This window comes from Falco rusticolus, chromosome Z (genome assembly GCF_015220075.1).
Source record: "Falco rusticolus isolate bFalRus1 chromosome Z, bFalRus1.pri, whole genome shotgun sequence".
NCBI classification, from domain to species: Eukaryota; Metazoa; Chordata; class Aves; order Falconiformes; family Falconidae; genus Falco; species Falco rusticolus.
In genome coordinates, this window is record NC_051210.1 from 673,075 (window position 1) to 696,807 (window position 23,733).

General features: G+C 40.7%; 1 protein-coding gene across 2 annotated transcripts; it reads right to left on the minus strand.

Moving 5' to 3' along the window:
- Positions 1-796: 796 nt before the first annotated feature.
- On the minus strand, positions 797-23,059 carry MELK (maternal embryonic leucine zipper kinase). 2 transcript variants are annotated; one of them, XM_037374555.1, is made up of 17 exons: positions 23,011-23,059; positions 22,470-22,571; positions 22,084-22,169; positions 21,504-21,620; positions 20,823-20,966; positions 19,276-19,344; positions 18,042-18,134; positions 16,790-16,897; positions 13,698-13,766; positions 13,052-13,150; positions 11,974-12,060; positions 10,564-10,692; positions 7,065-7,260; positions 5,064-5,148; positions 4,458-4,623; positions 2,297-2,400; positions 797-1,215 (listed from the first exon to the last, which is right to left on the minus strand). In XM_037374555.1, exons 2-17 carry the CDS (start codon positions 22,531-22,533, stop codon positions 1,056-1,058), a joined length of 1,776 nt encoding a protein of 591 aa, XP_037230452.1. In that variant the 5' UTR covers positions 22,534-22,571; positions 23,011-23,059; the 3' UTR covers positions 797-1,055. The 2 variants fall into 2 exon arrangements, with proteins under 2 accessions (XP_037230452.1, XP_037230453.1); XM_037374556.1 differs by lacking the exon at positions 13,698-13,766 and having other exon boundaries at positions 22,470-23,037.
- Positions 23,060-23,733: the final 674 nt, after the last annotated feature.

Sequence of the window (23,733 nt, forward strand, 5' to 3'; positions counted from 1 at the left end):
CAGCCAGAGAGGGATTCCATACCGTGGGACGTCATGCTGAGTATATACCCTGGGGGAAGGAGGAGGAAGGGGGGACATTTGGCATTATGGCGTTTGTCTTCCCAAGTACCCGTTACGTGATGGAGCCCGGCTGCCCTGGGATGGCTGAGCCTGCCTGCCCGTGGGGAGTGGGGGAGCAATTCCTTGCTTTCGTGGCTTTTGCTTTACCTATTAAATTGTTCTTACCTCAACCCTTGAGTTTTACATTCCTTTCCAATGCTCCTTCCACTCCTCTGGGGGGGGGGGGGACGGGGAAGGGGGAGGTAGTGAGCAAGCAGCTGCATGGTGCTGGGTTGCTGGCCCCAACTCATGTGTATACTTATTAGTTCCATATATTTCTCATGCCCAAGTTCTGCACTGTTAAAGGTGCTGCTCTGAACTGCATGTAGACAGGGTTACAAATGCCTTCTCCCTTCACAACAGTTCAAAGGTGCTACTGTTCTTGACACAATGATCTCATGAGCACTTAACACAAGAGCATCAGAAAGTACATACACTTTTTAAGTGTCACCAAGGCTTAGTAATGAGATGCAGTTATGTTTTATATGGGATCATAGTTTAAATCCTAGCAATCTTGACTTCAGAGTTATTAAAGACAGTCCCATTTTGTACAACATTGAGTATGTAGTGTAACTCTTGGAAACACAGCTGTGACTTAGTTAATGATCTCAATAAATCCTACTTAAGCAGAGACAAGAAGAGAATTATGCAAATGACTTTCTGTACCACATGTACTTGATAACTGTACAAAATAAACTTCAGCACAAACACCAATACTTTAATCCATGTACATGTAAAATATGCAGGAGACAGGGAAAAACTTACATAACATCTCCATTATTGTAAAACTTGTAATAAACGTTCTGTAAATAAAAGTTAAAAACAAGGAAGATTAGTTTTGCAGCATTCATAGCTGTATTTGGAAAATCTTTTACTTTTCTGAACAGACCTTTCTAAAATATTTGACTAAAACTTTGGTGCAAACCTGCTACTTTCTCAGTACATACATCAGCCCATCACAGCTGGCAGCTAGATAAGATGCCTTCCAATACTCTCTTGTAGACACAGGCATCACCTTTAAGCCGTTGTTGCCGGAGACCTGTTACTCCGAGTTTACTCAGTATGCATACTTCTAACTCAAACTTGACAGACAGTGTTTCACATTTCAGGCAATAACTGTACAAAACAAAGAACATAATTATTGAACTGTTTAATGTTCAGTAATTGATTTATATATATAAAATAGAAGTAATTTAATGTTTTGTAATTCAGTTTTGAGTTAAAGGCACTTGACAGAAATTGCCCCATTGCTATTCAGAATATTGGGAAGCCACCCAGAATTTAGTGGACTAAAAGCTGTGAATATTTTAGCCCTAGAACACTCTTATGCTCAAGTACCCATGTGTAGCACCAACAGCCTACCCAACCACAGGCACCACCCCCAGCCACAGATCCCCATTCTCAGAGCTGGAAGGACGGAGATGTTCTCACTTTCATTACAGCTCAGCTGGTGTGAAAAGTGGAAAAACTGAATGCAAAGTTTAAATCATTAAAATTGGAGAAGGTTCTTCTATACAATTCAGTATCCTTCCAGACTTTGAGCTTGGAAATGTAGCACAGGTTGAAGTATACCCTGACAATCTACAATGACTCCCATTTAATTGGTCAAGAACTTTAGATAAAATGCATATTCTTGAGCACATTTCTTTCATGCACTGGGAAATTAGAAAACTGACATAAAGCTTTGATCAGAACTAGGAACCAATCCTATTCTCAGTAACTTAGTCTAGTTAGTAAATTCTACAAATTAAAGTAATCCACATAATGCGTGTGGATTCCGTGCAGTTTTGAAAATATATGAATCTTTTTGCTAAATGCTTATGTCTTATCTGCCAAAAAGAAGGATTAAAAGGTATCCAACATGTCACAAAGTTGTCCAGTTCGGTCATGTGACTGCACCCTAACCAACCTTTTGTATTTACAGTTTCACAAGAGAGACAAAATTCAGCTCAGCCTAAGGGCTACCTAACTATTATCAATTCATCTCTATCAACGAGCTCTGTTAGAGCTCATTTAACACTGTTCTGCATTGTGTGTACAAGTTTTATTGCACACATTCATTTAGTGGCCCGTACACTTTACAGAAAGTTGCTGCAATTTACAGAGCAGGGCTCAGAAAGTAAGTTTACATACTCTGCTTTATCAAGGATTGGAATACTGACTAGACAAATACAAGCTGAAGTCATTTTACACTTACCCCTTTTGAACATATTCCACATGATTCTTTGTAAGCGCAGTGATTATTTCACTCAACAGTTGGTCTGGATTCAGTAGCTGAGTGGTGGTAACATTACTGCATGCCTAAAAGTAGTCAGCTCATTAAAAAAAATTGTTCTTCTAAAACTGAAGACATCATGAAAAATTTTCATCAAGAACAGCTAAAATGCTTCAGTTTCCCAATATTATCATAATCAACACATTGTCATAACAACAGGAACACTAAACAACAACTGCTGGACAATTAATATTAAAGCATGCCCAATCATAAAATCCAAAGTAGCAGTGATGGGCCAGGACAGCACAGAGGCAAGAGAAATCTTGCACGTAGCCAGAGGCGATTCCTGGAAAGGACTGCAGAAGGCAGCCTCACAGCTGTGCTTGGAGCACCCTACAGCATGCTCCACCTCTAGAAGATTGCCTACAGTGTGTTGCCCAGCTGTGAGTCAGCACTTTGATGCCACAGAACACACGTGACACCATGTGTCTTGTGCTAGATGCTAAAGCATCACTCTGCTTAAAGAAAAAAGGTAACTATTTCTAAGTTTACTGTTATAGAGGTTTTGTATGACACCTAATATTGGGTGAGTCTGTTCCATCTAGTAAGCGTCTTCTTGAACAGCTTTCAGACATCCCTGTGTAACGGGAGAAAGTGTATGCCAACTGTATAATATGCCACAAAGGCTCTATGTGGCTTCTGAAGTCACAGAAGCAGGTGAGAGAAGACAAGACCATAAAATAGCTTAAGAAATGAATGTAGGTTGAGGATCCAAAGTCAGAGTAAAAGATTGGTTCTTACAGTTCTTTTTCAGCCTAAAGCATATGCAGCTCCTTGCAACAACTGCTGTAACACTGAGATAAAGTTCTGTCTTCCCCTATCGTGCTCCAGTGTACCTAGACATGCATCAGTAATTTTGCATACACTATGGACAAGGGAGACTGATGCAGAAGGATAAAAGCTTTTTGAGACAGAAGATCTAGCTTTTGTTTCCAATTGCTTAGGTTCCTGAATTATTTGCAGTCTGGACTCCTGTCTGATGAGTTGGTCAGGTTTGGAGCCCAACATACGTCCTGAACTTGTAAGACTGAAAACCTTTCCTCTGACAAAAGCCCCTGAGAAAAGCTTCCAACTGGAATACAGTAGCTGAATTCCATTTACACTGGCTGCAAAACACAGAGTGGTCCTTTTACTGACAGACAGCTCTTACTGTACAGTAGGTGTCCTAACAGCCACAGCTCCAGCAGCCAGTCAGCTGAAGGTATACATCACTCATTTCTATGGAACCATTTATGCCTTATAACAGCCTTGTCTCGTTCATGTTGATCATGTCTTTCCAACGTGTTACCTACAGATTCAAGTATAAATTCCTTCTTGTGTAACTGTTAAAGTATTATTTAGTTGCTTCTGAGCCATCCGTACAATTCTGTTCACGACACTGGTATTATATTATGCCAATGCCATTTGATGCATATTCCACAAAGCTAATCCCAACCTCGTCACTCTACTCTGGCAGTTAAAAATTATTAATTTTTAAGTGCTGTGCCATGCATTGAGGAACTGCTACTTAGACAAAAATAAGTAGCCAACTGGCTCAGATGCAGTGACATCAAAACAATGCTGACAGTGTTCAGAAATTTTTTCATAAGGTGTAGTTATTTAGGCTTTAAGTTTAATCTCAGGTTCTCTTGACAACTAAAGACTATCATGGAACAGACATATCACTCCTGGACCACAGAAACCTAAGCCAGGAACGTTATCAAAGTAATATACGTATATTATTTTTTTTTTAGTGTGAGAGCTAGCAGTATCTCAATACAAATAACAAGATCAAAAATTTTCATCTAGGGTTCCTTAAACCAACCTGCTTCCCTCACATTTGGTTTAGATGGGATATGAAAAGCAATAACCAAACTCCTCCCTTGATCTGCTGGTGACTTGTCTGAGCCCAGATTAACATGACATCTCTTGGTGATAACTGGGACATCATCATGTTAACAGAGATGCAGTAAGAGCAACTGCCCCTCACTATAGAATGCAGGCAAGTCAGATCACAGAAGTTTTCACAGAGCATTTCTAAGGGTGTTTGATGTTTTCAATAATTATACTTCTTTCCATGTTAGACTTTTTCCAGAAACCATACCTTCACTTTCCTCGGGCAATCTCTAGTGAATAGTTTCTTTTTGTTTGGTGTAAGCATATTGGTCATTCTATCTAGGCCTCTTTCAAGATTTTCAAGTAGTTTGGCTTTCCTCTTCTTTTGTCTGGTAACCATCTGAGTTAAGTCGGGATCCAACTCCCCTGAACACCTGTTACATGAACAAATTAACCTGTTATTTTTCCTCAGTGAGAAATTAGTCATTTCAGGTACATCACTAAAATATTAACAGACCTGACAGAATGGAGAAAACCAAAGCAAGTGCAGCGCTTTATGAGAGTTTCTGTTGGGAATTCAGTTGAGATTTAAACCCAGAAATGTAAATAGAAACTGCAGCTCTATGGGGAACTAGAATAAGAAGGAACTTACATTATGAAAAATAGGAATATATTCTGAAAAGTCAAGTCACATAGTTTTAAAACTTCTCTGCCTTCACTGTTTTCTAGTGAATGTAGAAAGAGGTTTTAGCAAGTTTTCTACCAAAAGAATGAAAACAACATCTTGCTGTTGTAACAAGGCTTCCCAGGCAGTACATGGATTAAGGTTGTCCTGCTCCAAGTCAGAAATGCACACGAATAACTGGACGTTTACCTTCTTTCTGTAAGAGCCTCAGCTGCTGACAATTCGTCTGTGTTTGTGGGTTTCTTAGTTGCGGTGACTACAGGGAGTGGATTCTCTGAAAGAAAGCCAAAGCAGGTATGTTTTTGCATAACTGATTTTCTTTTCTTCAGCAAGGATTTCTCATTATTAGCAATTTATTTCTAAAACCAGCCCTCTTTTCTATCTTAGGTCTGTATCTTCAGAATGAAAAAATAAGTTTTTAATATAACAACAATACTACCCCTACTCTGCAAATTAAAACTGTGACTGATTTCCCCAGGGCTCTACAAATCAAGCCTTAGAGCAACCAATCCAGTTCAATATTAGAAATTTGGAAAGGAAAAGGATTAGATTTGCATTCTTGCTTTGCCACTGGTCCCAGAATAAATACTGAGCAATTTACTGTGTTGAATAGTTGTGTTACTCACCAAGCCATTTCCCTTGTATGAAGGGTGTAAATTTATATAGCTATGTTTAATAATACACACTATATAATAGCCTAAAAAGTTCTATTACCCACACATTGACAGAGGTCTGTGGAGCATAGTTTGAATGTGCACAAGCAAACACCAAGTGAGACAGCCAGAAAATGAGTTGTTACAATTAAACCCAACTTTAACACTTGAAACTTCAGCTCCCTACAGAACTGCACCTGGCCCTAGACAATGATGACTTCAAAATTTCCAGTGGATACTTCCACATTTTTTTTTTCTCTGTGAAAGCATTAATACTACCCTTCCTGAATCAAAAGTCTTTCAATGAAACAAAAAGTTAGCTTTTAGTTGTTCAATCCTCGGAAATATCTCACTAACATGAGCTGAAACAGTGTTCCTGCATTTCCTATTTCATAAAAAGGACCTACTTTTGCTTTTTAAACTTACCACAAAGTCTAACTTCACAAGTCTGCAAAGTACCATATACAATCTTAAGACAAAAACCAGACTCATATAAACAACTAGTCTTTATAGTGCACTTCATTAAATCCTTTACAAAGGATGTCATTGAACAACAGTATGCCCAAGATGCCTTTAGCTTGAATCAGCCTGCAAAGACTGAACTGCTACCAAACAATGTCCCTCAGTACCTGGAACGACAGGCTGAGGGAGCTGGGGTTGTTCAGCCTGGAGAAAGCTCCAGGGACACCTTATAGGAGCCTTCTAGTACCTAAAGCAGTCAGCAGTAAAACTGGAGAGGTACTTCTTACCAGGCCATGCACTGATAGGACAAGGGGGAATGGCTATAAACTGAGAGAGGGTAGATTTAGATAACTTATTAGGAAGAAATTCCTCACTGTAAGAGTGGCAAGGCATGGGAAGAGGTTGCCCAGAGAAGCTGTGGATGCCTCATACCTGGAAGCCTTCAAGGCCAGATTGGACAGGGCTGTGAGCAATCTGGTCTAGTGGGAATTATCCCTACTCATGGCAGCCGGGTGGGAACTAGATGGTCTTTAAGGTCCCTTCCAACCCAAACCATTCTGTGATTTTTACTGCCACACTAGATTGTTACTGTGAAAGTGCCCATATGCTACCATGAGAAATTCAAAAGTTAGATTTCTCTTAGAGGCAGCAATAATAGCACACTTGACTAAAAGCATATCTTTATTTTCACTTGAGGTAATAACAAAGAAAAAACGGTGAGTAAATTGTGTTCAACCTTCATGGAAGAGTGGAACCAGATACAAGTTTTAGGAACACAGCACTGGACTCCATGTCATATGTGCCAAAAGGCATGTACACGCAATACTGTAAGTAGCAATGACTTCAGTAATTAATGTACAGTTAACATGTCCTTTTAACTCATAATTTAAAATTACCTCTTGCAGCACCTTACTAGATTGTACTAGAATGACCAGGCTTGCCAGTACAGCAAAAAAAGTTAAGTCTTCCCGAAACAGATGTCTCAGATACACAAATATCATGTTCATATTTGAATTTACAATAATTCCTAAGCAACATATGTGTTCTAAGTTTTCATTAGTTACAATCAACATACCTTTGAAGGCAGGTGTGGTTTGTACTTGTATCTCAATTTGACTCTTTGCAGGAAGTGCAAAGGGCATTTCATTTCTTGAAGCTGACTCTGGACTAACATTCTCTTTGTTTTTATGCTTCTCTGGTGCCCCTTTTCTTGTCACTGAAGTTGACGTTGTGAATTTTGTATCATCCAGTTGAGCATCATGCCTTGAATGCTACAAGAGATGTAACAAAAAAAAAGACATCCTTTGCTGTATTCTGATCACATTCAGGAATGTTACAGACAAGGAAATTCTAGAACTGAAGCAGGTTAAAAATACAATACAATGCTTGCCTTTTGAGCAAAATAGTTAAAAACTCTTCAATACTATATTTTGATATCTCTAATCTGCTATATATCGCCATAATTTGCTAATAAACATCTCATGTCATTTGCCATTTATTTATATTTCCTTCTAAATTCTTCAGCTTGCACATTTAAGACTATTCCTCCCCAGCTCATCTAAACACAGCTAAGATTTTTCATTTAGTTTATCTGTATAATTTTAATTGCTTCATTGGATTTTCTTGTTCAATACAGACAGGCTGAACCTCTTTAAAAACTTGCCAAGCTCTAGCCTAGATCCAAGATCTTGTTTGCTGTACCTTAACTTTTTTCCATCAGTTTTAAAACTCTCATTGCCTCATTTACTTATTCCCTAGATGCTGGTTTTATGCAAATCAAATGTCAAAGCTCAAGTTCTCATCAAATGAATCATGACTTACAGTTAGAGAAAGCCATAATTTATGTTCAGCTATATATTTAAAGCATTTCTTCACCCAGTTTGTAACTCCCCTTGGCCAGGGTCCACCAAACATTTAAATATGTAATAAGTTTTATGTACAATTAGAATAAGATTTTTTGGATTAAGAACAGTGGGTTTTTTTAAGGATTTAGTATTTGTTCTTCAAGCACCTGCTGTGTTCTGCAAGTATTTAGAACAATTTCTTCTAATGCAGATTCTTCAAACAGTGAAGCTGAATCAGAAAACTCCAAATACATGTGGCATTTCACTGCAGTCTGGCCTATCTTCATATCTAATGTTTTTTTCAGACTGAAAAGAAAAATTCAGTTGAGATTTCACTGCACAATTAAAAGTAAGACTTTGTCAGAAAAGTGTCACTGAGATCTAAATCTTATTTCTTTCTAAGTTTCTAATTATGGCTAACAGCTAATGGAAGATACCATGCTGGTGACCTAAGTTTTATCATATGACTAATCATTTGTATCAAAAGCAGATGTGAACTTATTCTTGAAGCACCATTATCAAGTCATCTGTCATGACCTGTGTCAAGAAAAGAAGCAATTCACAAGAGATATCTGCCTTTGATTTTGAAACTTAGACCATAACCTCTTTTTACTGAAAGCCAAATAAGCTGGAAAGAACCCAAGAAAAGAATGCAGTAAAGTCTGAAAGGGAGGCTGGATAAAGGTAAACAAGTTACATCCAAAACGTATGATTATGCAATCTTCAAGAGTACTTGAACTAACATTCAGCACCCTCCATCTAATTGCTACCTGTGAAAAATGTTGTAATTTATTAAATCACAGGGTTCATAACTTCAGCCCAGATTGTATGCAGTCTGAGCCGTGAAGGTTAGCAATCAGATGTATATCACAGTATCCCAAATTTTGAACACCTTTTGTTATTGTCAAGAAACCCTCTGCAAGCACCCATTTCATACAATTTGGTGAAATTGCATACAGTTATTTTAAATCATGAGTTCATTTTAGGAAGCTAAGTTCTGCTGGTAGCTAAGTTTCTCGGCCCATGATCAAGGATATTGCAATGATCAGATCTCTCATTACTACTGGAATAGAAACAGACCTTCCTAGTATGCCATCTGATCTGCTATGATGACTTACTAAAAAGCCCTTACCAGAGGGCTGCTAGCTACAGCCAAGAAGCTAACAGGCTGATACTGCATTTGAACTCACATTCCATTACAATACAAATGCCTGAATACAATTTGTCAGCTGCTGTGCTCCAGATGAAACTCATGCCATGGTGAATTTTTTTGAATATCCTATCCTTCTACATGAAGCTGCTTGAAATAAGGCAGCATTATGTACAAACTTGTGCCACTAAATTCAGAAACTGGCTAAGCTGAATGTTCTGTTTGCTTGCTCGTGTTCACATTAGACCCGCTCTAGCCAGAGAGCTTTGCCAGTTGGGTATTTCAGCAAATTCAGTTGATGTTCACTCACAGTATCTACATGCAGGTAAGTTGTGTCCCGAGTGCTGTAGGGTGACTAAGGGATTGTTGTGTTGTGTAGACATGATTTTCAATCACATACAAAGGCATAATGCAAATGTTAAATAGTAGCATTAGCCAGATAAATTTATCTGGGACTCCACTAGACATGAAGTAATTCATAGCATCAGCACTACTGAACCTAGAGATCCTCCACCTTATCACAGTGTAGAACACTAACCCACCACAATCATGGAAATCACATTATGCACATTCAGCAACACTTATGATTCATGATATGATATCCAGCACTGGCAATCTTAGAATTCTCCTCACCTGTATTTCAAAGCAGTTGTACGAGTGAACTGAAATGATTTACATGCAATTGAGTCAAACATAAGAAAATATTTGAGTGCTTGCCTCTATGCAGAGAACAGCACATTCAGATAGCTAGTTAACAATTTTACACAGATATCTACAGTTCAAGGGGGAATGGATAACAGGAAGGTGTGCAGTTTTACTGAATGCTTTTGAGTTTGTCAAACAGACAAGTATCATTGACATCACATGTAGCTGCATATTATATATGACATTGCAAGGAATTTAGCAACTTTAGACAAGTTCTGAAATACTCCATTTGCACTTTGCTACCAAAGCAGAGGAACAGAAATTACTCTAAGATACACAAAACCACCTGAGAATCAAATTCATCAGAAAAACATCAGCAATGTGTTTGCTTTATTCAAAATTAGGAGCCCTCTCTGGGAGTGGGTATTTCTGCTTTGACCACTGGCTTATGTAGTGTCCATGTCATCCCAAAGTAGGCTGCCCAGGTGGCATGCCAGGATGTTTCAGAAGACTTTCCTTGCTAATCCATATTAAATGCAACCAGCTAGGTACAAAAATACTTAAGAGACAAACACGAAAGAGCACAGCAAGGAGTTGGGCATCACACAGAAAGATCTGGAATGATCATGTAGGCCAGACAATGGGCAATTTTAGTACGTTTACATGAGTAGCCAAGGGGAGATTCTGCATCATGCTTATAAAGCACCATGTTGTCCCAGACAGTTATTCTAGTAATATCAATTCATAGAAGCAGCCCAACTTGCTAAAACATGTTAATAAGGAGACTGAACTGTTTAATGACCAAGACTATGGCTGACTGCACTCATGCTCTCTTACTGATTTTTAGGGCACTAGCCTGTTTTCCCAGGCAGAGTTTTTTTAATGCAGAGCAGCATTTTAATCAGTATGTCATCCTGTTGAATTTGAAAACTTACCTTGAAGCCTACTGGTTGCATTGTACTGGCATGCCCCATTAGATATGGAGCCCTTAAGCTAATAGGCTTGCCACGAGCCTTCTTGGATTGAAGCAAGAGATACGTTGCGGACATTTCATCATATTTCCACTGTGGGAGGGACGACAGGGACGAAAAAAAGAGCATTTTAATCTCCTCAGTGAAAACATTGTAAGTACAAAGCAAGCTCGACCTTTGGAAAATTTCTACATTTCAGGTTTTTCTACCTGATGTGCATCCCTGATGTTTGATCACCCTAAGTGTAATTTCAGACTTCAGTTGAATCACAGTTTGAGATCAAGAAATGAATGGCAAAGCTATGAATTTGCTTTAGCCAATATTTCAACCAAAGTCTCAATTTTTTTGGAAGTCGTCTGCTCCCTCCCCGCCCCCCATTCCTCCTCAAGTGACACCAACTTTTTGCATGACTTTCAGCAACTCTGCTTCTGTAAGGAACAGCGGTACAATGCTTGACAGGTTTGCAGCATAGTACGGTTAGTCTGAAATAGCTATAAGGGATTGTAAGTCCTCCAGTAAAGGACTATGCAAACTCCACAAACCCATTTGGAAGGACTTTTCCCCATATAGACAGATTACTCAGATTATTTCCTAGAACTGAAGAACAAGTAGCATTAGCTCTACAAATCCATCTTAAGTACTGCAAGCATTTAAAAAAAATCTGTTTCTACTACAGGTACATGGAAAACCTAAAAGTTTTTTTCCAAAGCAAAGAACTATGTCAATGCTATTACGTAGAAAGAAGCAAAAAAAATTCAATTTCAAGGGAGAATTTTCAGACTCAGGTCAAAACATGACATGTACTCCAGCTTTAAGTCTCTTCTATAGCCTGCAATGTCATTGCTAACATTTGTACAGTTCTTGCAGTGGTAGCCCATTCAACTTCTGTCATTTGTATTCAAAACTGACAAACACATTCACTTCTGTAAAAACTAAACACTAACTCCAAAAAGATGATTTTTATAGTCTGGGTGATGCTCTGGTATTTTTCTCTTAACTCTATTTTTCCCCTTAATTATTGAGCCATTTCAAAGCAAAGAGTTAACCCAGCAAATGGCATCTGTTGTTCAGCTATAAATTTTTTTAAGTCTATTTTGACTTTAAGAGATTCAGAAGGTTTTTTTAGCATGGTGGGAAGTTACAGTAAGGTTGCGGAAACATCAAGAGCACAATTAAAGGAGAAAAATAAAAAAACCCCAACAAATTCAAACTTCAGAACTATAGATATAAGGTATAGCTAGATTCTGGAGCTCTGCAAGGGCTCCTTAAATCTGAAGAGTATTAAGAAGTGTCATACTTGAGACTAGTCTGATAATACAGTAAGTTTATTTACTGTATTAGTGTTCAATTAAAGTACCGATGCATACTTCTTACCTCTGATATTAAATCCAATATAGTCTCCTTGCTTTGTTTATAAAACACAGAAAGCTCTGCTATACACTCTTCATCAAGTTGTACCAGCTGCAAGAACATAATGGATATTGAAGCATGAGGCTCTCAAGTTGTCTCATATCATATATTGTTTCACAATAGTGAAATGCAGTGTGCAGAGTCAATAACAAACCATGATTTTAAATTTTAGACTTGTGTTTTACATGGTTAGAACCACGTTGTAGGGAACAGACCAAGAAAGTCATACAACTTCAACAACTTCCCAGTCTGGCCACTTCTTGGCGAGAGCCTGTGAATTCAAAGAAGAAAGCCTGACAAGGTGATTTTTTTTTTTACTAGAACGGAAGCTACACTTCCATCTCTCCATAAATATTCAGTTACCAGACACGCACTTCTTTTCCAGAGCCAGTTAGAACTGATGCTGCAGGCACGCCAACGCTGCTGTTTAGCTAGTGAAATAGTGACATCAGGTGGCCAATGGGAAGCATTGGCTGCAAACATGCAGGAACTTCTCAGTACTTACTGCCGGACAGCTAGGTTATTTCCCCCCCCCCCCCGCTCTGCATACTACCTTAGTATCTATCTATCTATCTCTATCTACTACACAAGAGTAGTGATAGAGAGACAGGACAAATACCTTCAGTGAGGTCAAATTGACATTAGCAATTTTCAGTGAGGACTAAATACAAGATAAACCATAACCATGTCTACCACACTCTCCAGAACATTTGCCTTTTGCACTTTAAAGCATTGACCAAGCAGCCTGGAGAATAAACAGGTCATCCACGTGCGGAAATATTTCACATTTTGATGAGAATTCAGTTATTTTGCTAATTGGCCATCAGCTGCAGAATACAACAAAAAGACATTTGGAATTCTTCCTCAAGAGAAACAGAGAAAAGAACACCATCTTGACAGCAAGAAGAATCAGAAACAAACCATGGCCATCTCAAAGTTCATCTTTAGAGAAATGTCTTCACACCCTCATACTATAAGAACATTAGTATGCCAGTAAAGATGACATTAAGTACTCTAGTGTTCATCCAACAAGTGCACTTACCGGGTAGTCAGTTTGCCACTTAACAGAACGAGAATAACCTTCCATGAGCCAGGGGTGATGTAACAGCTGCTTAACCGTAATGCGCTTCTTTGGGTCCACCTAGTGGGGAACAAAACCGCAGCTGAAATCCTTGGGACGAGCTGACAGAACAATTTGCATTCTACTCAGAATGTTAGGGTGGTTACAAGCCAAAGTGGAAACCAACGCTGTTTCATAGCTTTGCCAAAAGGATGGTCAAACACGTGAGCTGCAAAGAGCAGTTCCAGAATCTGTTACAATAATTGTTCCAGGAATGTTTAGCATTGGCTAGATGGCCTAAGTGTGGCCCAAATGCATGTACAGTACATTTAGCTTCATTTATTTTTATTATTCATTAGCTGTTGTTTCTATAGCAAAATCAAAAACACCCAAATGCAGGCTGCTTGAAGACTTTGTTTAATCACCTAAACTTTGCTTTAATTTCTATACCAAATCCTTCTTCTCAAAGAATTTTCAGCAGAAGAAAAATTATTCTTTTCTTAAAAAAATTGTAAGAATTAAAGTCCTTGTTTAAACATTGCATAGCTTTTAAGTATTTCATTGATGCAGTGTTCTGACCTGTACAACAGTACTTTATAGGCCTATTGAATAGAAGCAACACCTATACCTGAAGCATCTGGTTAAGTAGCAGCATACTGCTAGGAGAGAGCCAGTCTGGAATATTGTATTGTCCGTTCTGCAGAAAAGAGGATTTAGAACAAACCTTGAACAGCCAGCTCAACAGGAATTGCTAAAATACTTGGACGATAGTAACATCTGTATTCAGTCAAAAAGAACAGCAGGCACACGCAAACTTAGCTTTAAGAATGACTCAACTAAATTTAATGGTAGTAATAAACCCCAGCTGTATTAGTAATGAAAATGCCATTGCCTAAACTATCAGCTGCAGTTTTCACCCACCCAGCTTGTGTGACATTTCCATCTTGGTCCACTTGGGCAGCTAACCCGCTCTTTAGCGGCAGCACTGTTTCCTCATATCAACTCAATACTGAGGTTTCAGAAATAAACATGTTGGAGTATGAATGTCAAGAGTAGCACTTTGAAATGTGAATATGCCTTGAAATCCCTCCTTTGTAGAACAAAAATAAACCATTATCAACATTAAGCTATTCTTTTTCTTTTTCCTTTCTTACATGTTACATCTAGTACCAGAGTTTTGATCTCTGTTCATACTGCAGACAGCAAAAAGGTTACAGATCTAACAGATAAGTTTTTCAATTAAGTTATTTACTTTTAAAATTTTTGATTAGAAGAAAATGGAAAACAGCTTTCAGACTTGAGATACAACAACAGTAGCTAAAAAACAAACCAGATTCACCATCAAGGATCATTTACTTCTCCATGGAGGAAAAAACCCAAAGAGTAAAGATCCATTGTGAAATAACATCACTATCCTTCTGCCATGGAAGACTTCCTTCTGCAAACAAACGCTTCCATAACAAAACAGTTGGTATTATATGCAACACGTGTTTAAGCAGAGTATGTATAGCTTTCCCATCACAGGTTACAGCACTGAAGTTCCATCTTTACAGACACTGCTAATAAGATACTTATAAATAGTTTGTAGCCTGTTTCACAATGCAGCTTTACTCCGAAACTAAGCCAAGTCAAATAACACATGTAATCTGCATTTTATTTTTATATAGTGCTACAAGACAAGGAAAAAAAATTAGCACCTCCTTGACTGAGGGCAGGGCTAGAAGGAAAAAATAGATTGCAATAGCTACAAAATGCATTAATATCACTAGAAATAAGTTTGGAGGGTTTTTGGTTTGGGTTAGGTTTTTTGTTGTTGTGCTTTTTGTGGAGTTTGGGGTTTTTGTTTTGGTTTTTTTTTTTTACAAGAGTCACATCGCATGCTTGATTTTTCATTTAAAAAGTAAAAACATTTATTCAAGTATTCCCAAATGAATAGATGTGGAACATTCTGGGCAGGTCATATGATCCTAATTAGATTCAAGCAGCAGATTATTACATTGACTTGGAACAATAGTTCTGAGTCAAGATTACAGTAAGTTTCAGGACCTATAATGTGTGAAATTGAATTCCACAATAGTGTGTAAGTGTCTTCATTTCAAGCAATTTTCAGTTCACAACCACATAAAATTGAAACAAATTTAAAGTGGAAATTGCAAGCCTGCATCTTGACACCTGTGATGTTACTGGTCTTCAACCCCATCCAGATGGAGCTGTAAAACCTGGTTGTCTCAGTTCACTCAGAGTTTCACTGGCCAACATTCTGTCAGTCATATAGCTCAGCTGTTATTTCCTGTGCATGTCAGTTAGCTGTAACTATGCAGAAATCATTTTTGATGATCTTAAGATCTCCATTCCACATCTAAGCTCTCTGCTTAAGTTGCAACTACTGACAAGTTTAGGGGCATTAATACCTTACACAGATCATTTACCAGGTTCTGCATCTTGGTGTAATGACCAGCATAAAGGATTTTCTGTCATCCTACAAAAGATGCATATAAATGGGCAAGTTCTCAATGTATACTAACTATATGGATAAACAACACAGTTCACACCACAAGAAGAGAGGGAAAAGTAGCTCAAGTCTGACTGATGACCTGTAACATCAATTTTACTGATAACTTGCCAATGCTTGCTAACATTATCTGGACAACATTTTAGTCTCATTGTTTAGTTTCAGGTAGCCAAGGAGCAAGGAGTTGGACTCAGTGATCTTTATGGGTCCTTTCCAAGGTGGGAGATCCTGTGATTATGCAAGTAGGAAAGCCATATCATTTTAATGGTGATTCATGTGAATATAAAAGTAAAAAAAGGTAGTAGTGGTGCTTAAGTCTTTACAACAAATTAAACTAAGCTCACTGCAGATCTCCTGTCAAGGTATTCAAGTCAATTCCAATTTCAGACTGAAAAGCTCTGCCATTTGAGGAAATAACCCTGCACTTTATAGAGCTCTGACTGTTCTGCACCCCTGCACAGACCAGCTGTAGCCCTTCAACACCTTGAGGAGGTTTTTGGGGTTTTTTTGTTTGACAGACTCTGGGCGAGAGAAGGAAAAAGAGGTAGAGGAAGGAAAAGCCCTTAATGCAACACAGCAGCTCCTCACTCCACTCGCTTACTGGAAGCTTTATTGACATAAGTTTTGTGGCAGCTTGGAAGTGGTTGGTACAGGTGTGTGTATGAAGAGGAACACCAGCCATTTAGCTGCACAAGTCAAACAGAACCAATTACTGAATGACATGACTTACTATTTATTCAACTTTTTCTGTTATTATGGTGTCTTACATTTCCTTCTCTTTTTGGAGGAGGAAAGCATAATAGCAGATGCAGAATCCAGCTTTTTCTGGAAATGAGAACAGCTAACATTTCAAAACATTCATTTTGGTAAATCAAGTGACAGACTTGCAATTCCATCCCATACAACAGTGAGAAGCCAGATAAAGGCTCAGATAAAAACCTCCAGTCCACCAGCAAGAAAATGTTTCTCCTGAAACTCAATTTCCTATCATATTACAGGACCAAGCTAGAGTACTGCAAAGGCCCACCAAAGAGGGCAACAATATCCAAAATAGCAGTAGGAAAAGTAGCAAAGCATAACAAAATTCTGCAGATATGCCTTTTTACTCCAGGCATAGCTCACCAGGTTCTGCCATCAGAAAAGAAAAGGCCTCTCATAATGCTTAGCAATATCTGTTCCCAGTGTATTCTAGCACCAGCAATACCTACCAGTACCCTCCTGTAGACAGACACGATGGTATTATCACCAGCAGCATCAAAGGGGTGAACGCCACACAGTAGAGTATACAGCAGTACTCCCATGCTCCAAACATCTACCTAAAAAAAAGATATAGAAGTGAGTGGCAAAAGAAGTTTTAGGGCTTAGATCATTTTGGCAAAGCCCACATACAACTCATGAAAAGTAGGCTCCTTTATTCTCGACAGAACTCTTTCTATGCCAAGTGAAAGCATACAGCCCAAATTCAATTTTTAATTCACTCAAGCTAGAGCACTTGTTAAACCAATATCCTCTCCTTTGGTTGCCAAATTGCTGCATTACCTTCAACCTACAAGGATTTCACTGGCAAAAATGAAATAAGCCTCATCACAAGGGATTTTATATGGTAATGTATTACTGATTACAAGAGCTCTCACCAGTTACAATCAACTTTAAAGCCCTACTGCTTCTTCTCTGGATAGGCATGACAAGGTCCATGTGCCTTGTACCACCTTGTACTGGTATTTCCATTTAGACATAAAGAAAAAGGAGGCTTGGAAAGCACTGGACTTTACAGAATTCAAAACTAAAAAAAAGAAAGCAGGAGTTAAAGGCCAAGGACAGTGGCGTGAAGGTATGCAAAAGGAAAAAAACCTGATGTCATTTAACAGCAGAGCTGTTCAGGAAGTTTGAGGGGGATTGTAGTTACAGCATTTTGGATCGATTGAGAAAGGCAGGTCCTGGTGTTCTGGACACGGAATCCAAGCTGAATAAACACATTCTTTCTTCTCTCAAATTTTATTACATTGTGAGGTACAAAGAACAGGTTTTCCTACATGAATTTCAAGCTAAAGACAGGCCTGGTAAAGCATACAAGATACTGAGACCACACAAAGACCTGCAACAAGAGCTGGATAAACCAAAAGAACAAATTGTTGCTTGAAAGAACATGCAGTAGAAGGGAGGAGTTCAAGTTACTGTGTTGTAGGGCACTAGAACATGGAGCAGCAAATGGAGACAGCAAAAGATTAGTCAGAGACAAAATAGCCAGCTACATGATCCATGGCCAAGGGCACCATGTGCTGTTTCAGGCTGTGACCATTGAGGTTAGTTGCATAGCTTCTGAGAACTACCTAAGGTGATATTACCAAGCAGTATTCGAGAGCAAAACCAAGTCAGCCTATATGAACTTCACCCTCTTTAAATACATGAAGTTGGAGGTGGGGGGCATGGGGATGACCCTAACAAAACTGTGCTACTTACCTCTGAGCCAATATATGGTTTGCCCTGAATCACCTCTGGTGCTGCATAAGCTGGGCTTCCACAGCGTGCATGCAGGGGTTTATCAAGGCCACCCTAGAATAACAAAAAAAAAAAATCACACAGAAGCATTGGCTTTAATGCAGTTTAAGTCTTCTTTGGCATATTAGAGGCCTCAGAGGATTCATTTTCCTCTGCTGTGCATATACATTCAACTTATATTTTGCTTTGTTGCAATAAGAGCTTCACTAGGTAAAAATTGTGTGAGGCCATGAGTATCCTCTAAACATTTAGATCCCAAGCTGTTCATTCATCCATTATCCTAAACAGTCTTTCCACAGCTCCTTCTCCAATAAGAATACTTCCCTTTGAGACTGCAAAGAGAGATGGAACTTTGGAAGAAGTGATCAAAGAACTACTGGCAGGAGGCTAGCTTGTTATTTATACCAATATTTAAAGCAATAACTTTGTGAAGAACCACTAAAAATGCTTTCTTATTAAAACCACGTTAGTACTTTGCCTGGGCTTTGTCCTAATATCAGAATAGGGTGACATTATACCGTCAATATGATGGTATAATTGTCTATCACCTGTAAGATGTTCCTTCTAACCCGAGTCAAATAAAATGATCTGAAGACAAGTAGCTGACATTCAATCAGTAAGACTTTCTTCCCATTAGTTTGCTTTCTAACAGCGACTACCTCGCATATTAAAAGCTGACAAATATAAAGGGCTCTCAGGAACTAATTTTAAAACCATGAAACAACTCAGCACAAGCATATGGAACCAGAGGATTTTTAAATGGAACTGGAATAAACTATTTGATTCTGTCCATGATATCCACACACATACAAGTCTTTTTTCAAAAGAAGACATACCCACTGAAACTTAACAGGGAAAAAATGCACACCAGAATAAGCTTTGTATTACAGGCCTTTATATGTGACAGCAGATCATATACATATAGGACGATCTCTGCCTTAGATTTTGGTAAAAGATATAAAAGTATAAGAAGAAAACGACCCAACAGTCTAGTCATAACATGCAGTTACCTGCTCTCTCATGCATTTAAGGCCTTACCAAGTAATTAGCCATCAGATGACAGCTTGGATGCAAACAGCCTGAATTTAGGGTCTGTGGGCAAGTCTCTGCATTACACTCTGAAGTCAGATATCATTTTGTATGTGTGTGCAGCAGCTGATTTAGCTCTGCTCTGGAAAGCAACCAATACTCTTACCTTTGGTTTTGCACAAAGTCCAAAGTCTGTCAGCTTCAAATTATGTTCCTCATCAACCAGTACATTTTCCTGATAAAAGAGAAAATGGTCATGAATGCTTCTATAACCTAAGTGTCCAAGAAATTATGCTTTCCCTCCCCTTACTTTTTCCTATCATTAGCAGCTAGAATCTACCGAAAGCTCTCCTCTGGAGCTTTTGAATGGTTGCAGATGAGGACATCCCATACTCCGGATGGGGAATACTAATTCCTATCTGCTGAGAGGGGCCTGGGAAGGACAGGAGGGATGTCACACAGCAAGCTGAGCAAGAGGCAGCAGTCTGTCCTGGCAGAAGAGGTGGCCATCAATATCAAGGCCTGTATGAGAAGAAGCACAGCTAGGAGACTGGAAGTTATTCCTAGTCCTCTGCTTAGCACAGCTATTATAGAGTGCCTAGTTTCTGTCCCCCAGTACAGTAAAGACAAACTGAGGTAAGCTCAGTGGACAGCTATCCGTCTGCTCAGGGTGCTGGAGCACTTGCACAATGAGGAGAGGCTGAGGGAGACATGTTTGTTCAGCCTTTATATGAGAAAGCTTCAGTAGAAACTTATAATAACTACGAGGGCAGGAAGACTCTCTCCACAGCAGCAGCAGGATAATCACAGACAACAGGCATGCAAGAGACACTCAAAGGGGATATCAGGAAAAGCCCTTCTCCTTATAAGGACAGTGAAGAGCAGAACAGATTGCCCAGAGAGATTGCACTGTCTCATCCTTGGGACAGGTCAAAGATGTGACTGGATAAAGACCCAGGAAGCTTGGTCTGACACTGCTTTAGCAGGAGGTTCAAGCAGAAGCCTCTAGAAGTCACTTCCCACCCAAGTTATTACATGACCCTATGAATCTGCCAGCTCTCCAGCTACAAGCCAACTCCTTCCACAAACCTTTGGAGACAAAGGTTTCATGAGCTGCATAGGAAAATGCTGGTGCACTAAGAATTTGCTTTTCTCAGAGCATCCCTAAAAATGTTAATTCCTAACCCCTTCAAGAAGAAATGCACTCAAGTCTTCCATTCCCTAAACCTATGCTTAAACTCTGCAATGACAGCAAAGCTACAGGATGGGTCCCATAACATGCATCTCCCCCACCATCCTCTGTCTAGCCATGCTTGTTTAAACCATCAGTGTCACTTTTCCCTTTGGGGATGAAAACAGAATCGTTTTGTAGGAGAGCAGCACCATGAAGACTCTCCAGATACAAACTGGAATAACAGGGATAGAAAAACACCTAAGGAACATTTAAAGTCAGATCCATGTCTCTGCTCCACTCCCAGCTAGGGCATGTTGTTCTGCTCTTTCAGAGAAAGCTCCTTTCTCAGGTATAGCCGCATCCAGCTCAGCTGAGGAATGCACTAGCGTGTAGAAACAATGCTCTTTTAGAAGACATTTGCTAGATAAAGAGCTCTAAGCACAAGAGAAAGGAGAAGGCATAACTTACTCCAGCTCCCAAAGAAATAAAAGTGGGTGATCATTATTATTTATGCAAATCTGATTCCTATTCATACTTACTGGTTTGACATCCCTGTGGGCATATCCCTGACTGTGAACATAAGCAATTGCTGAAACAATCTGCCGAAAAAATGCTCGACTTCTCTCTTCAGAAAGACGGCATTTGGAGGTTACATAACTATATAGCTCTCCTCCAGAACAGTACTGCATGAAGACAGGAAGAAAAGAATGTATTTAGAACACAGCAATGAAATCAAAACAACAGCAGCACTGGACAGCAACTAGAGGATGCTAGTCCACTCCCTCTGCTTTATTGCAGTAGTGCCCAAGCATGCCCTGGGTCAGCACTGCAGCACACCAAACATACTGAAAAGTCAGACTGTTGCCTGACATGTTGCAACAGATGCATCACGTTATCATCACAGGCAATACAAATTGCCAAGGAGGTGACAAACACACAGGAGTTCTGGGGTCCTGTGTGTCCTGCTGGTGCTATTTTAAAACAGCTGAAGTGCAAGGTAGGAATTAGAGTTATTCTACTCACTGTACAACAGTGAGGAGCAGCTTTTAGAAGAAAAGAAACCATGGAACACATTACAAGCTTAATTCTTAAACGAAAGTATCTTGAACATGGTCATCATTGAGATGTAACCATTCTTTAAAAAGTTATTTAAGTTGTTGTCATCTACTACTACAGCTAAACCCAGGAACCTTCACCACTGTAGAAACACCACTTCTTACCTCTAAGACCAGGAATATATTCTTGGATGTCTCTATCACATGATACAACCGGCAAATATGCTGGTGACTTAAGTTTTTCATGGCATCAATTTCTAGTTTGATGGAAGACAAGCTATCCTAAAAGACCACAACAGCAAGCTATGAAATTACCAACTCTTTTGACAGCCTTTACTTCACAGTAAACATCAGACTACTGCTCAACACAGTTTCGCAGCATGTAGCTGAGAGCATACAGCTCAACTGCTCAAATTCAATGCAGCAACAGCTCTGCCGTTACCCCCCTGCAATTCTGCTGTACCGATCAGCAAAACCAGAGGGGTAGATGTAAAATAGTATTCTCATCAGCATTCTCTTTGAATTCCTGTCATAATCTTTAGCTTCCTCAACTTCACAGCCAGCAAGCGTTGCACTCCCCATAAAAGGGTGCAAGATCTGTGGTCTTCTGTTACAATTCTTTCAAGTCTACAGCATTCATCAATAGTCAACAGGACAAGCAGGCACTTTGACGTGCTGCATCCCTGTGTTCCTGCCACAAGAACAACAGAAGATTCTGCCAACTTTTAAGTATCTTTCAGCTTACCCCTAGAGCAAGTTTGTCCATGATCTTTATTGCAACTTTTTCACCAGTGAGGAGGTGTCGCGCAAGTTTTACCTTTGCGAACCCACCTAGAATTAAAAGAAAAAACAAAAAAACCAAAAGAGATGTTTACAGCTCAGAGTGATGACATGCTTTCTTGCCTGTAATATCACAGTTATGCTGGACTACATAGCATGCACAGTGTACAGCGTCTTCATTCGAGGAAGAAGTGATCACTGCCACCAACTTCCCACTGCATTTTCAGAATTCCATCCCCCAAAACGCATGCAACAGCCTATAGATTTTGCAGTAAGTTATTCTAGAAAGGCTCAGAGAAACACTGAAGCAGTTAAACAGATTGCACACAGGCATTCACAGATTATGCTTACCAGATCCAATTGTTTCGTATAAATCGTAGTACTGGAGAACTTCCTGATAGTCAGCTGAAGCCATTCTGGGACGAAAACGGGCAGTGCAATTCTTTTCAGCACCTGCAAGGAGAAAGCGTAGCCAGTGTCCACACGCCTCCACTCAGAGCAGACCCACAGGAACCGAAAGCACAGCTGTTGCAGCTCCGGTGCTGCACAACCAGCAATAAAGTCACCGGGCAAGTAAGCCCGGACGCCCGCAGGCTGAGGGCACAAGGCGCTGGCCTCTTTCAGGGGCTCCTGGCTAACGCCGGGCAGCGAGAGCGGGCTCCGCCACAGCCTCCTCCGCAGGGCAGCGACCGGGACCCCCGAGGATGCTGCAGCGGCCGCTTCCTCCCGCGGGCTGCGCCTGGGAGGCAGCGCAGGGAAGAGGCAGCAGGGAGCACTGCGCTCACGACGACATCAGCACAGCTCCGCTGCGGGCCGGAGTCCCCTCGACACCAACGCACCGACGAGACGCCAGCCAGCTGGGACGAGAACCCAAGGCAAGAGCAGCACTCACTGAGCCGGGTGCTGCCGTTTAAATCTCGCTGCCACGGCGGCCCGCCTCCGGCCGGGGCGGCCCAGCGGCCAATCACCGCGCAGGGCGTCACCGGAGAGGCGGGAGCGCGCAGTGCATGACGGGAGGGAGGTGGGGCGGGGCGGAGCTGGGCGGGCGGGCGCCGCTATGGCGGGAGAGTCTCCGCTGCCGTCTCGTTGCCCACGGCCCGGTCCCGACAGAGACGGGAGCCAGCGCGCGCTCCCGTCGGGAAGGCTGCCGCCTCCTCCAGCCCGCGGGGAGCGGCGCGGGACGGGCGCCGCCGGGTCTGCCGGCGCGCACAAGGTGGCCGCTCCGGGGAGACTACGCTTCCCAGCATGCTCCGCGGCCCCTCCGTGTTGTGCGGCCCGGCCCCCGGCCCGGGACCGCCCTGCCCCGGGCACCGCGGGGCGCGGGCATCCCCCGGCTGCTGCTCCGCGTTGCAGCAGCCCGGGGCAGGGGGGGAGGCCCTCAGAGATGCAGGCTTTGCTCTGGTACGGCGGGCATAACGCGCCACAAGCAAATAAAGGGGGGGATATCCCCCCAGCTTTGGTGTAGCATCTTACTTCTATAAACTGCTTCTCCCCTGGAACCCTCTCTGACATATTAAAGCTGTCCAGAGCAAAGAGAAAGACCCACATTTCCAAGAGTAAGGTTCAGGTCTCTCCAGAATAAAAAAAAAGGTGTTTCAGGGAGAGACGGTAGGGC

Coding starts and splice junctions, on each gene's coding strand:
- MELK (XM_037374555.1), bottom strand. CDS start 22,533: ATGGCTTCAGCTGACTATCAGGAAGTTCTCCAGTACTACGATTTATAC. Junction 22,170..22,469: donor ATACGAAACAATTGGATCTG/GTAAGCATAATC, acceptor TTTTAATTCTAG/GTGGGTTCGCAAAGGTAAAA. Junction 18,135..19,275: donor GACTTTGTGCAAAACCAAAG/GTAAGAGTATTG, acceptor TTGTTATTCTAG/GGTGGCCTTGATAAACCCCT.